The sequence below is a fragment of the Fundulus heteroclitus genome, chromosome 18, assembly GCF_011125445.2.
Source record: "Fundulus heteroclitus isolate FHET01 chromosome 18, MU-UCD_Fhet_4.1, whole genome shotgun sequence".
Lineage (NCBI taxonomy): Eukaryota > Metazoa > Chordata > Actinopteri > Cyprinodontiformes > Fundulidae > Fundulus > Fundulus heteroclitus.
The window spans coordinates 14,364,809-14,378,483 of NC_046378.1; the positions used below are offsets into that span (position 1 = coordinate 14,364,809).

The 13,675-nt window shown below is 42.0% G+C and overlaps 1 protein-coding gene across 3 annotated transcripts in view; it reads left to right on the plus strand.

Moving 5' to 3' along the window:
• The window catches only part of porb (P450 (cytochrome) oxidoreductase b), a 28,344-nt gene that overhangs the window by 4,184 nt on the left and 10,485 nt on the right, over positions 1-13,675 (plus strand). Inside the window, exons 2-5 of one of the 3 annotated variants that reach the window (XM_012859335.3) lie at positions 440-631; positions 10,925-10,973; positions 11,828-11,956; positions 12,235-12,387. In XM_012859335.3, the coding sequence (XP_012714789.1) occupies positions 453-631; positions 10,925-10,973; positions 11,828-11,956; positions 12,235-12,387 (510 nt within the window). In that variant the 5' untranslated portion in view covers positions 440-452. Of the gene's footprint in view, positions 1-439; positions 632-7,830; positions 8,000-8,107; positions 8,448-10,924; positions 10,974-11,827; positions 11,957-12,234; positions 12,388-13,675 lie in introns of those variants that run through there. The other 2 variants (XM_036149756.1, XM_021314762.2) reach the window with 2 other exon arrangements.

A 13,675-nucleotide genomic window follows, 5' to 3' on the forward strand; every position in this document is an offset into this window, starting at 1 on the left:
GTTCAGGACACCGTGTCCTCTCCAGCTCGCTGTGAAGAGGGTTGATGTTGTTCCTGCGCTGGAGGAGTTTCCTCACACACGCAGGACACTGTAGGGTTCTGCAGGTCCTAATGGAGCGCCACCGATCAGAGGCAGATGTTTAAAAAGCCTGCGTCGCGTCGCACGCCATCATGTCAGCGGTCGCCTTCCTGTCGGGGGGGAATTCCCAGAGTCCTCAGTGATGTTCTTCTGTGAAACTAAATACCTGTTGAACTATTCCCAGATCACTCCATCCATAAAAAACGACTAGCTTCAGACGGTCTTCCTGTCGCATTGCTTAAAAATGAGATGCTCCATTAAAAAGGCGAAATAAAAAGAAGATTTACCTGTTTTCAGTCATTACTTTCTGAAAGTTGAATTGTTTTTTTTCTTCTTCTTCTTCTTCTTTTGCCCGCCGTAGCGCTGAGCGTCGCATGGCCGACATGGACCCCGAGACCAACCCCCACACGGAGCACATCGGGGATGAAGAGGAGCCCCTCTTCAGCAACCTGGACCTCTTCCTCTTCACCCTAATCGTGGGCCTCGTCGTTTATTGGTTCATGTCGCGCAAGCAGCCGGAACCCATCCCTGAGTTTAAGAAGCTTGAAACCCCGTGAGTTTTTATTTTTGTTCTTTTTCTGATTTCACGATGTGTTTAAGTTCCTTAAATGTATGTTGGAAATGAACCGAAACGGCTTCGTAATGCTGCTTAAATCAAGGTGAACAGGTTTCAGATGGTCTTTCGTTCCTTACTGCAATGCAGTTTGATATTGTGGCTTAACTTGAACAACTTCACTAATTATTTTCTTCCATGGCTATAACGATGTACAATTAAAGGTTCAGATGCAGTCGTGTCACATTAAACGTCCAGATACAAGCTGCAGAGATTTGAAACTGCGTCTCATTAACCAGAGGATAGCCAGAGTTGAGGAGAAAAGCAGAAGATGGTTGGATTGTGAAGGATTTTATATGTTGTGAAGAATATGGATTTTTTTTTAAACTGTGGGCATTGGGGAGCGGTTAGATGAAATCATAATCAAATTGGCATATTTGTTTATACATTTGTGACCCTTGGCTCTTGGCAAGACAAAAAACTGAATAAAAAAAGATTTTTAATCTGTTTAGAACTACAAATTATCTTTATGAAATGATTTCTGAATTTTAATATCCACACTACATAAAACAAACTGTCCCAAAAAGACCGTTATCCGAGACGCACAAAGTGAACGAGGTGAATAGGGCTAGACGATAATTTAATAATGATATATATCGATCGATAGACGTATATCGATGATAGAAAAAAAGGGTCAATAAAAAGTTCAGTAGAAAAACAGTTTTACTTCCTTTTGCATTATAGCTTTACATGTAGGTTAATATAACAGTCATTACATCCTCCCAACCAATCACAACACAGACCCAGGAAAGCTCCGTCACCAAGCTCCGCCCCCTTCAAAGAGTTCAGAGAGCACGTTCTTTTATTCTTTTAAAAACTTACAGTTTTGGTAAAACGTTGATTAAATAAAGGGTTGAGTTTGAATTCAGTGTTTGTGTGTCTCTAAAAATAAGTCGCTAAACAACAGCATAAAATGGTCAGGGCTGCACTTAAAATATATGTTTTGAATTTGTTGATAATTTTCAATATCGATCAATGTGATTTTTATTTTATCGATGTGCTTTTTTTTCTATATTGTCCAGCCCTAGAGGTGAATAAGTGACTGAAGCTGGGTGTGAATCAAATTCAGGGAATTATAATAGTCCAACAGTTTCTGAGAAAAAAATAGACCGCTTTAAAAGCTATATTTACATCATATTTATTACCCACTTTGTAATCCAGGGTGTGATCTCCAGCACTTTGGTGCATGCATGATTCATTTGGAAACGGAGCGTGTTGGCTCTCCTCTTTGCTCTCTTTGGTCTGACTTCATGCTGGGTTTTCAGGACGAGGCAGGAGCTGTTGTGGTATGCCTGTGAGACAGCGCTGAGGGAAATGGGAACTCCTATGGCAGATTCAGGGGCTGCGTCCTTCGTAGGTCGAATTTAAAGGCTGGTTACGTAACATCGATGTGTCGAAGGGTCCTTGAAATGCGGCCTTCTTTTCCCCAGATTTAAAGGATGGGTCCAGCATATCCTTTGTGGCTCATTCTATCCCATGATTCATTGCGGTTTGAGAAGGATTGTTTAACCGGAAACCGCAATAGTGGAGGGGAGTGAAAATCTGTGAATAAAGTTGGATATGTTATGCTTTTTGTGAGATAAAATTAACTTAGGCGAGTAGCTAGGTGTGGAAACCTGAAATATCTGCTCAGTGTATTGACATATCGCTTAATTTTAAAAGTGCTCGGATGCAACTGCTGAGAGCTTGAGTGATTCAGTCAGATGATATCTAATGTTAATGTTTGGTTATTTTTATGATGTTTTTCTATAAATACAGTAATACAGTGATATAGGCTTTGCTCAGAAATTAGGGTTATGGTCTAAGCTGTTAAACATATTACTAATAAACAAATGGTATTTGTGATTAATTTTTTTTGGTGGTATATTTTTATATGAACATATAAATTACTTTGAGCTACAAATAGCTGATTGGTGAATGAGAGTAAAATGAAATAACAATACAAGAACATTTCAAACAAAGAATCAGGAAATGTAAAAATAAAACCTGTGTAGGTATTTAGTGGCAGCCTTTGGGCTCCGTCTCGCTTGCTAGGCAGCAGACGTTACGCTGAGGTAAAGGCGGGGACTGACTTACACGTTGCAGTCTGGCTGGTCAGGCCACTGTCAGAGTCGCTATTAACAGAAAAAGTCCCTAGACTTGTTGCTTGTCGCTTTTTGAAAGAAAGTAGCTAAATATATCAACAAAGACGCTAAATGGGAAACACTGAACTGTGGTCTCTAGTTGTAGTCAGCCAATAGCTAGCTACTTTTGCAGCCAGACAGGAAGGAGCAGGCAGTGTTGATTTTTCAAAATAAAGTAAATGTTATTTAAATTAATTTCAAGCTCTAAGTAGGGTTAGTATGAGTGCACAAATATAACCTGTACATAATATAGGAAAAATGTCTCACATGCTTTACCTTGTTTTAACGTGCGTTGTTTTCTAAAACTTCACTGTGAAGGTGTGGCGGCTTTAATTTTGCTGTGGCGGTGAGAAACTGGAGAGCGTAAATGGTGAGGGGGGGGGGGACTCAAGGCCTGCGTGACGTATTTGCTGCTGACGAGTCTATGGTCGGGTCTTTTGGGTCAGTCCGGTTCTCGGTGACGTCCCAGCAGAGTTGTGTGCGAAGTCTGTCTTTGTACACGGCGTCACCGTAAAGCCCTTGGAGCATGTGTGTGAGAGTGCACAGTTTGATGCTTTGGGTAAATGTTTCACCAGCTGTGACCTTCGCTTTCTTTCAGCCTCCTCCTTCACTCGCACGCTTCTTTGTCACAAATCCACCGGCTTTGTTTCTCCCCCTTTGGTTGATGTTTTCTCTCTTGTCCGAGCCTGCAGGTTCCCTCCCTCTGCTCCCTCCCCTCATCACTGAGTAGAGTAGAAAAAGCTGTAATTACACTGAACTCTCACTGCACCGGCCACATTTTTAGTCACTCCCCTAGCACTGAATGATTTTTTTTTTTGCTTGTTTGTTGGTTTTGTTTTTTTGATTTGTTGAAAAGGAGAAAACTATTAATTTTAGTGGCAGTTGCCGTGTTCTCATTGTTGCTGTATAAATGGATACAGGCTGAAATGGGAAAACCTTGAACTCTTGTGTGAAACAAATACTTGTCTGGAGTCCAGGCGTGATCAAATTATTAACTGTAAACCTCTATAATGTTTTTTTTTTCCCCAAATCTCTTTACCTTGGTATTCGAAAATGTCAAAAGAAATTAGGAGAATTTTGTAGGGAAATGATGATGATACTTCTGTACAAATTGCACCAGATCTGCACCTACAGTACCTCAGTTGAAGCTTTACTCCCCACATAAAGCTTTCAGAAAATGATGCAGGAGTCAGGATGTAAACACTTTATTTGCAAATAAAATCCTGTAAAGTGTTTATGTTCACACCCCCGAGTCAATACTTGGAAGAGCTAGAAAACTACAAGTGTTTTGGTGTAAAGGAGGAACTACACCAGACGCATAGCCCCAACAAAGGTTGGGTTAGCTTTTCATTTTATTCAGTCGACAAATTTACACCAGAAGCATAATACGCGCGCACGACGCATGTATTTAGGCTACGCGAAGCCTAAATTAGATGGTAGTTCTGATTTCAGATGCGTATACGCTCCTGTTTGGCAGGGGTAAAATGGGAAAACAACTTCCTGTGTCAAAGTTCACCTCCAAAAGTATCCCAAAATAATAGTCGGGTCTCAGTTCAGCCACAAGAAGTCACCCTGACGTACACAGCCAGTGTGTTTCCTGCTTAAGTCTCTGCTAGGGCTGCACGATTTCCAAAGAAACATGGCATTGTGATACTATCACTGAAAACTGCAATATTTTCCAGCACCTTGTTGAATCTATGCCACAAAGAATTGAGGCAGTTCTGAAGGCAAAAGGGGGTCCAACCCGTTACTAGCATGGGGTACCTAATAAAGTGGCCGGTGAGTGTATATCCTATTTTATCATTTACGTTGCGTCCCAACCACTTATGTCAGCCACCATAAAATACACACGCTGTGGCCACTAAGGGAACAGAGAGTCCATGTTACTCGCCAGACATGTCATGGATGCACCAAGCATGAATGCATGACATTTTAAATATTTTTGCCTACTAAATATCCAGTCCTTTGCGATTGCAGTATTGCACACGCAGATATTGAACCTCTGACCCAATCTAATAGCTTTTTCAGCCTCTCACAGGTTTTCCAGCTGCCCTGTGCCCTGCTCAAGTGCACCATCCTCACGGCACGATGCTGTCATGATGACTGTATTTCACCACAGGGTATATGCACAATACACAGATTTATTCATTGTGCATTTTGGCTAAAAGGTTCATTTTTGGTCTCATCGGGGGAGAAAAAACCCATTTCCCCATATGTTTGCTGGGTCCCCCACTTATGTAGTTTAATTGTAATGAAGCGAACGTCTTGGTTTATCACACATAATCTGAATAAATTGTGCCTGAATTTCTGATTGTTGTGCGTTTTATGGCTTTTGGAAGGCAGGGATATAAACGTTCAACAAATATTTGTTTAAAAGTACTTGAGCTGCTTTAGAGTGAAGCGTATGATTTACGCAATCATCTTGCGGTAATAACAGTGAAATGCAGGTAATAATGTTTACAACCCCAGGTTGTTTATATGATTGGGATTCTGAAATGGTCCTTCAATGTATTCAGGGAGTCAGACAAGCTCTTTGTTTGGGCACACAATGTTTCAGAACTGCAGCAACTTTATTGTCTCCAATGGCTTTTGCGATAAATGGTAAATGGACTGAACTTATATGGCATTTATAGATGTGTGCGCGATGATCACTGTATTAGACTTAGACAACTTTATTGTCATTTTGTATGTACAGAGTGTATACAGAACAAAATGTCATTGCCTACAGCTTACGACAGTGTAATGAGATTGCAGTTGGAATGAGATAACATTACAATATAAAGTGCAGCAGTGATCAGAATGTAACAACGCAGGAGAAAAACAGTGTACAGAAGAATGTATTAATATGAAAAAGTTCGGTGCAGTGCAAAATAATATGGTGCAAAAATACAGTAAATGTTCAGTTGTGTACTATTTAAGTGGGTTATAAAAGTTCGGCAACGTTGCCCCGGTCTTCTTACCCTGATGCTCCCGTCTCTGTGGAACTGGGTAAAGCTTTACTCATTAGACCACATGACCTACTTTCATTGATCCAGAGTCCAAATTTTATGCTTCATGGCAAACTGATGCCTGCTTTTCAGGTTAGCCTCACTGATAAGTTGTTGTAGCCGTGAGTGCTTAGATGATTTCTTTGCTTGACGGATGGCAACAATTAAATCTTTATGAATTAAGACATTTTACATGACCATAGGATAGGTCTTTCAGCATTTAAAAAAAGAATGTGTGTAACTAATTTGGCTTTTTAATTAGCAAAAGTCAAGTATATGTTTTATAAATACATACATAACTTAGAATTGGTAGTTTGTAGATACATAGGTGTCTTTGCACCCACTGGAAGGCACCATGTAGCGTCGCTATTTCTGATTTCAGTAGGGGACAAACTTGTCAGCCATACGCGTTTCACCTGTCTTCTATATGAAGACGTGCCGTCGTGGAGGAGGAGTATAAACAAGCAAAGACGACCGTAGATCATTCTATCTGCCGTTTTCCCATGAAATGGAGGACCATCCATACTCTTTGACAAGTGAGAGGAAAGAGAAAGTAACCAAGAAAAGAAAAAGAAGCAATAACCGGGAGAAAACGAGAGTCTATATTGGCTGTTATTACCAGGTGGGGATAATTCATGAGGAAGCAGGGATTTAAAATAGGGCTGGGTGATATGGCTTAAAAATAAAATCTCTGATTTTCTTTCACAGTACATCTGATTTACGATTTTAGTTGATTTTTTTCACTCAGCCATAGAGAGTAAAGGTAAATGGGTAGAAGCAAGAGAGAATAGTGTTGAACCAGGATTATGTACGGCAACCATCTTTAACACATAACACAAGAAGACAAGTGGATGATTGAATGAAACCGGCTTCCAGTGAGTCCTGAATCTGCCCTAGGTGACGTCCCAGTGAAACGTATGAAGATAAATGCCTGAGGGAAAGGTGGATCGCTCCCTCCAAGGTTGGGGTCAAGCTCTGCTCCAAGTAGAGGAGGCAACAAGGGTTATTCTCCTCAAGGGAGGCAAGAGCATCTCGATTGCCAGGAAAAGGCACAGATCTCAGATCAGCTGAAAGCCAAGAGTGGAAATGAAATGAAGTGGCAGATGAGGAGTCTCCATGCCGCACAGCTGGTCTTTCTGTCGCCCGTTCAGGTCGCTGATTGATAAAGATTAGTTTGTCTATGTCTAAAAGGACCGCAGTTGTCAGAAAAGCTAGAAGTGATGCAGCAAGATCCAGATTTTCCACCTAATCCAGATGAAAACGATGTGCCATTGTCAGGAGTTTGGTTTTACAGAGCCAGAAAACTGAGCCCTTAGATAAAGTCTGTGGCGCCATGTTTGCCACAGACTGGCGGCTGCAGAGGTTTCCAGAGAAGGAATGGTGATAATTTTGTCGAAAGACCTTTCCAGTATTTCATGTTATGATTGAAACAAGGGGGCTATTTTTTTTTTAAGTTTTTTTGTTTTTTTAGTACTTTTTGAAAATTAGAACAGCTCTTTGAAACCTCTTGATATTTCTTGGACATTTTCCTGGGGAACCTTGCGTCCCCAAAGCGAAGGGGTCTGTTTGCCCGGACTGGACGCGTCCCTGGAGGAAACGGATACAGGAAGGGAACACATTTCAAGCTCGGAGCTGGACTCCCCTCCCCTTAAAGGGCCAGTGATTATCTGGTATGAAGGGGGCGTAGTCTGCCGTCTCCTTCCTGTGCTCCCCCCCCCCCCCCCTCACCCCGCCTTGTCCCTGAATCCATCTTGAAAGTTCTCTGGAGAGCGAGCCAAGTCCTTTTATCCAAAAGTGGAAAGTTGAGGCAGAAGACAAGCAGCCCATTCTTCCCCCTGCCTTACTTTTTTCACTCCCCCCCCCCCCTTTTTCTTTCCTGCCTGTGTCTGTACAGAGCAGCTCTGCTATTGGGCCATGTCACGAACGCAGTCCTTTTATGATAAATGAGGTTGCCATAGTGATGACATTCCCCTCTCTCCTCCAATGAGGTGGTGGGGAGGAGGGGGGAGAGAGAAATGCAAAGCTCTTTCCCTCCTCACTGGTCCACAGAAGAGTTACTCTGATAACCAGTGACATTATTTTCAGGATGGATCTGCTGGACGCTTTCCCTCCCAACACCTTTCAGAGCGCGGAGGAAAAGGGGTGGGGATGAAGAGGAAGGCGTTTCCAGCCCCCTGATCGTTTCAGTGTGTGCTCGCGTGAGTCAGAAACTGTGGCTCAGCACCTCGGCTACGTTTTTATGGGAAAGTCAGTTTCCCACCATTGTGTTCCCGGCGGCTGGCAGAGGCTGACGGGGGTTAGGGGGTGGGGGGGGGTGGCTCTCCGGGCGACCGACCGTGCTTCAGAGGCAGACGCTGCTGGTTTCTTAGAGCAGCACTGGAGCAGGAAGAGCTCCGATTGTGCCGGAGGTGAACGTGAATGCTGGCTGAGCTTTAAACCCTGCGTGTATCCATCCGCCCGTCTGGACGCGCCTCACTTTTCCTTCTTGTGCGTTTGGAGTTTTTTTTAGTTTTTTTTTTAATCTTGAACATTGTGGCTCTTGGCTTGGCCTACACAGCAGTGCTAGTTGAAGTGTTGAGCCACAGGTCTGCATGTCATGGGCTGTGTCTTCTCGCTGCCAGAGGACAGGAGAGATGCTGCTGAGAGGTCAGTAAAGTTTCCAGCTGTGAGGGAACGTCTCTGAGGACACAGTCGTGTTTCTTCTGTTGCGTTTAACACGATCACTTACATCCCTGAAACTTTTTGCCCGACGTAAGCGCTGCACTAAATGTCTAGTTTCTTTATTTCAACCGCCAACGTTTTGTAAATGGACAATGTATAATGTTTCTGAGAAGTTGCATAAGAGATGGAGATGAAATCTGTTCATCTGCAGACATAATCAAGTTATCTTGTAATGAAGTGCTCTCGGGCCTAATCATTTCCCGCTCTGGTCTTTTGCACGTTTCCGTCTTAATTTCATTTTATTCATGAAACAATCCTGGCGTACAGTTTCTAACTTCTTGTTGCAACCTAAGTCCCTCTGCTTGCTTAAAGCGAGGGATGTCAAGCTGAAGCTTTACTCACGTTTGGAGTTATAAGAATTCACACATGCTGCTCAGAGCAGGCGATGCACCCTAGACCTGGCAGGGAGAGGATGCACAGCTTAACCTGGCAAAGTCAATTGGGACCTAAATATTCCACCATTATGACGATGAAGTATTAAAAATATTTCTAACAGTTTATCAGCCTGTTTGGCTGTAAAAAAAAAATAAATAAAACTTAACGGACTTACGGACATTAAATCGGCTGCTGGACCACTCTGGTTGAATAATACAGGTGTGCAGCTCAACATTGTTCAGTCATATCTTAAAACTTCATCCCAGCGTTCACTGACGCGCTCATAGAACCAGCAATAAATAAATTATTCAAACGACAAAAGACCTAACAATAACATCCAGTTTTGGGCTTTGCAGTCGTCAGGAATAAAAGCGGGTTATCCTCCCAGGATACTTTATATATACTTTTTTCCTCCAGCGAAAGCCTCGTAAATCCTAATTTTTTATAAAATAAATTACCAAATTTTCTTTTGCTGAGCCATTCTCTCTTGCCTTCTTGTTGCCGTCTGACTCCATCATGTGTGAGTGACATTCTGGCCTGTGCACTAAAGCTGCCAGGGGTGTGACTTTGTCTGACAGACACGATGAATTCATCTGATTGAATGAAGAATGGCAGGAAAAGCCCTGATTGGCCCAGAGAGCTATACCCAGAGGAAAAATCTTTAAGTAACCAATTAGAGACGAGCATGAAGTCACATGGAAGCCGACAGTGTTAGAACGTACATTCACACTCATCTGTCTGGCGTCCCTCGCCGTTATAATAATAAAATTGGGAGGCATTAGCATAAAAGTAACCTTAAATAACCCTAAAATGGAACGGGATTGCTAAAATCAGTCAGTTTACTGATATGAAAGGAGTCATTTCGACCAGTAATTAATTCAGACATTATAACGATGTCATTGCTTTATCATTATATCATTTAATAGATAACCCTAGTTACATTTGCATTCCTTTCTTTTTTTATACACTGCATGATCCAGATAAACAGATAAAAACACGATTAAAACAGGATGAATTCATCACAAGGTTTTTAATGACATAATTTTTTGTGGTTAAGACGTGATTATGATTATTATTATTATTATCTTTTTTTACTTTAAAATGAATCTTCCCGTTTGAGTCATACTTGGGCCAAATATCTGACTGAGTAGGAGTGATGTGAAACTCCAGTAACCCGGTCCCAGGAGCCTCCCTGCGGTGTAACTGCGGGGCATTCAGTCTGACCTGATAACAGCCCCGTTAAACCTTTTGATTGTTTTACTTTGAATAAACTTGTGCGGGTGTTCTTCATTAGACTCCAACTCTTCGTTAAATACCTGCTTACGGCGAGCTTTAACGACCATGTTGTGCTCGTTTTTTTGCTGTGAAAATCAGGGACCATTGTGCGTTTTTTAGTCGCGCTGGAATCTTGTAATCTTTTGTCAGTGGAGGCAAATCCTGCAGGTGTCCGCTCTGCTCTTTGATGCTCACTGAAGTGTCGTTGCCTTTTTATTACGGCTAAAGAATAGATTTAGCTTCCTGAGCCCCTTTTTTTGATAGCAACCATCCGCCGGCACACGCTGTTCCGATCCGTGTCGGCGCATGAGTTGATTTTGCAGGACAGGACGTATATGTAGATGTTTGATTTAGCGTGACATATTCCCCATAGAGATTAGATCACTTCCTCTCTTAATGCTGGAGACCTATCTAGAACATGCACGGCACTAGGCTGTATCGCTCCCACCTGATAAATCCTTATCTGTGGGCACTGTAAATGTTTCCCATTGATTTTTCTTTTTTTTGCTTCTCGTGATTCGGTGTTCCCCCCTCTGAACCGGCTTTACCCTGTAAAAGGGTCAAACCTCTGATCTAGAATCAACACGCAGGTCAGAACACAGAAATGACTTTGACTGTCACTTAGACTGATCCCTAAATACACAGTAGAAAAACCCGTTCCTATGTTTAGGCTATCACCTAATTGCGCTTCTTTTAAATATATTAGCAACCAAACTCAAAAACATCTTTTGCTCTTTGTTTTTTTTCCCTAGAACACCCACTGCTCGGGAGACGAGTTTCATCGAGAAAATGAAGAAAACTGTGAGTGATCTTTTCCGTTTGTTGTTTTTCTTGCTAACGTGACCACATGTTAGCCTCGTGAGACCATCCTGATCTCGCGAGCTTTCAAGGTTTCACTCGCAGATCAGTCTGGATACTCTCCGTTAAAGAAAATTTGGAGCCGTTCACCAAACGAACGTCCAATCAGCGTTGGCTTTGAGGCGGGTTGAGGTGTGACGCAACGGGAAGCGCGACAGTTCAGTCTAAAGAACATGGCGGCTTCAGCCGATGAAACTAGCGTTAGCGTGGCTATCGAGCAAGTTTTATCGGAATTACAGAGTATTTCTTTGCTGAGCTAACGAGCCTTTACCTGCAGCAGCAAGAGTAGCTTGGCTTGTGGTTGTGTTTTCGTCGTCGCTCGTAACAGAGCGACGACGAATCTGATTGGTTCATTTGGCCCGTCTATCACCAACATAGGCCAATCAGCTAACCAGTATTTTCGCCCCTTCCCAAAATTACTTCAACGGAAGGTTTCCAGATGGATATGCGGAGCAAATCTATCTGGCGGAGTCAGGTTAACCACATGTAGCTCCAGCTTTAAAACGCCTTGTCCTCAAGCCAGATCTGAAAGAGAGGAGGCTGGCTTTGAATCCTGTGGTTTAGCAGCAAATGGCTCGAATACCATGATGGTTGCAGAAGAGGCTTTAGTTATCTTAGCAACATTTTAGGCTTCTTTTTTTTTTTTTTTTTTTTGCCTGGCAGCTAAACCAAGTTAAAGTAAAAATGACCCATGATGTTGGAAATAAACATGGAATAATGTAAAGTACCAGTTTAAAGTGCCCGTTCTGCCCTTTGATGCTTAAAATGTAAACGTTTTTTCGCCGATTTGCTCCCAGGGGAAGAACATCATTGTTTTCTACGGCTCTCAGACGGGTACAGGAGAGGAATTTGCCAACAGGCTGGCCAAAGACGCTCAGCGCTACGGCATGAAAGGAATGGCTGCCGATCCGGAGGAGTACAGCATGGTAAGGTGCATGAGAGGAGCCACTTTTACACGCTACAGGATCCATGTGACAGGATCAGACGTCCTAGGTGTTGGCTGAATTACATCAAGTTACCCGTTTGCTGCTGATATAATAAACTAGAGACTTCAAAATGTCCTTGAGCTCTGCTGTCAGGAGCAGAGTATACATAAAGTAATTCCCTCACGGTTCTCCAGGGGACACACCTGTACACGATGGTCGGTTTGCGCTGTTTAATGTCGTGTTCAACGTGTGCGCATCTTGTCCTTGCGTGTGATTAGGGGGAGCTGGCCCGTCTGGCAGAGATTCAGAACTCCCTGGCCATATTCTGCATGGCCACGTACGGAGAGGGCGACCCCACAGATAACGCCCAGGACTTTTACGACTGGCTGCAGGAGAACGACGACGAAGACCTCTCCGGGCTGAACTACACAGTGAGTCTTCATCATCTGGGTCACGTTCTACGCTGCTGATCGACCTTTCCGGCCGACCCGTGAAAACACCATTGCAGTAATCGATTCGGCTGGATTAGGTTTTCCAGATCCTGCTGGACGTTAGATATTTCTGGAGTTTGCAAAGAGGGAAAAGCAGCTGAGCTCAGATTATATGTACATTTTGTTTAACTTTTATTTATGCAGCTGCAGCAGGACTTTCGGGTTGATTTAACCCGGTTAGGATGCAACCTCTCTGAATTTATTTTTATTAAAATGAACACATCGTTCCATATTCCTCAGAGGACAACATGGATGATTAATTGCCAAATTACAGTAAAGAAAATTTATAATAGTATATGCAGTATGTTTACATTTATACAAGGCCTTGAAAAAGTCTTCTTACCCTTTGAATTTTTACATTTTGTCACATTACAGCCACAAACTCCAATGTAGTTTATTGGCTTTTTGTAAAATGGATCAACACAAAGTAATGCATATTTATTAAAAATGTTGAAATGTTGCAGCAAAATGAACTTCTTCAAAGTAATGACCCATCAGACTTTTAGTTGTTTAGCCAAGTTGGAGCGACGTCATTAAACCATTTGAAACGTCTCATTCAATTTATTGTTTGTTCTTCTTATTTTATGTTATCGTGTAAGATTGTTGTATTGTAGTGAATGGAGACAATTTAACTGCACAAATATTATTTATCCCTCTATCCCTGTAATCACAGTCCTGATCAGATGATACTACTACTACTACTAACAACATTATTTATAAAGCTCTTTCATTCAGAGTGCTGAACATTAGCCTATAAAATAGTATGATGGAGGATTTCTCCTTTGCACCAGCAGCTGGAAAACACAATGTTTGGAGAAAGATTAATGAGAACCACCAGATCATGTTAAAATAAAGATAGTATTTAAATAGTAAGTAAAATCTTTTTTTATGGAATCAGCAGCAAATCATCAGCTTGTTTAAGTCTGACTGTTTTTAAACTCGACTGATTAGAAATGAATCAGTCAAGCTTTCCTCACAATTTATAATTTCAATGGTAAAATCAAAGGAAATCTTAATTTCTACAGTCAGGGGAGAAAAATCTTTCTGTATAAAAAAGCCAACAGAGTTTTTATAGATTGAAGAACTGCTTGGCTTTCCTTTTACCATAAAAGCATTGCTCACCTCTATCATTTTCAATAAAAACATTATAAAAAGCCGACACAAAGACAGGTGTTCAGGTTGCAGACCCTGTCACATATAATCCTAATAAAATCTTGAGGTTTATGGT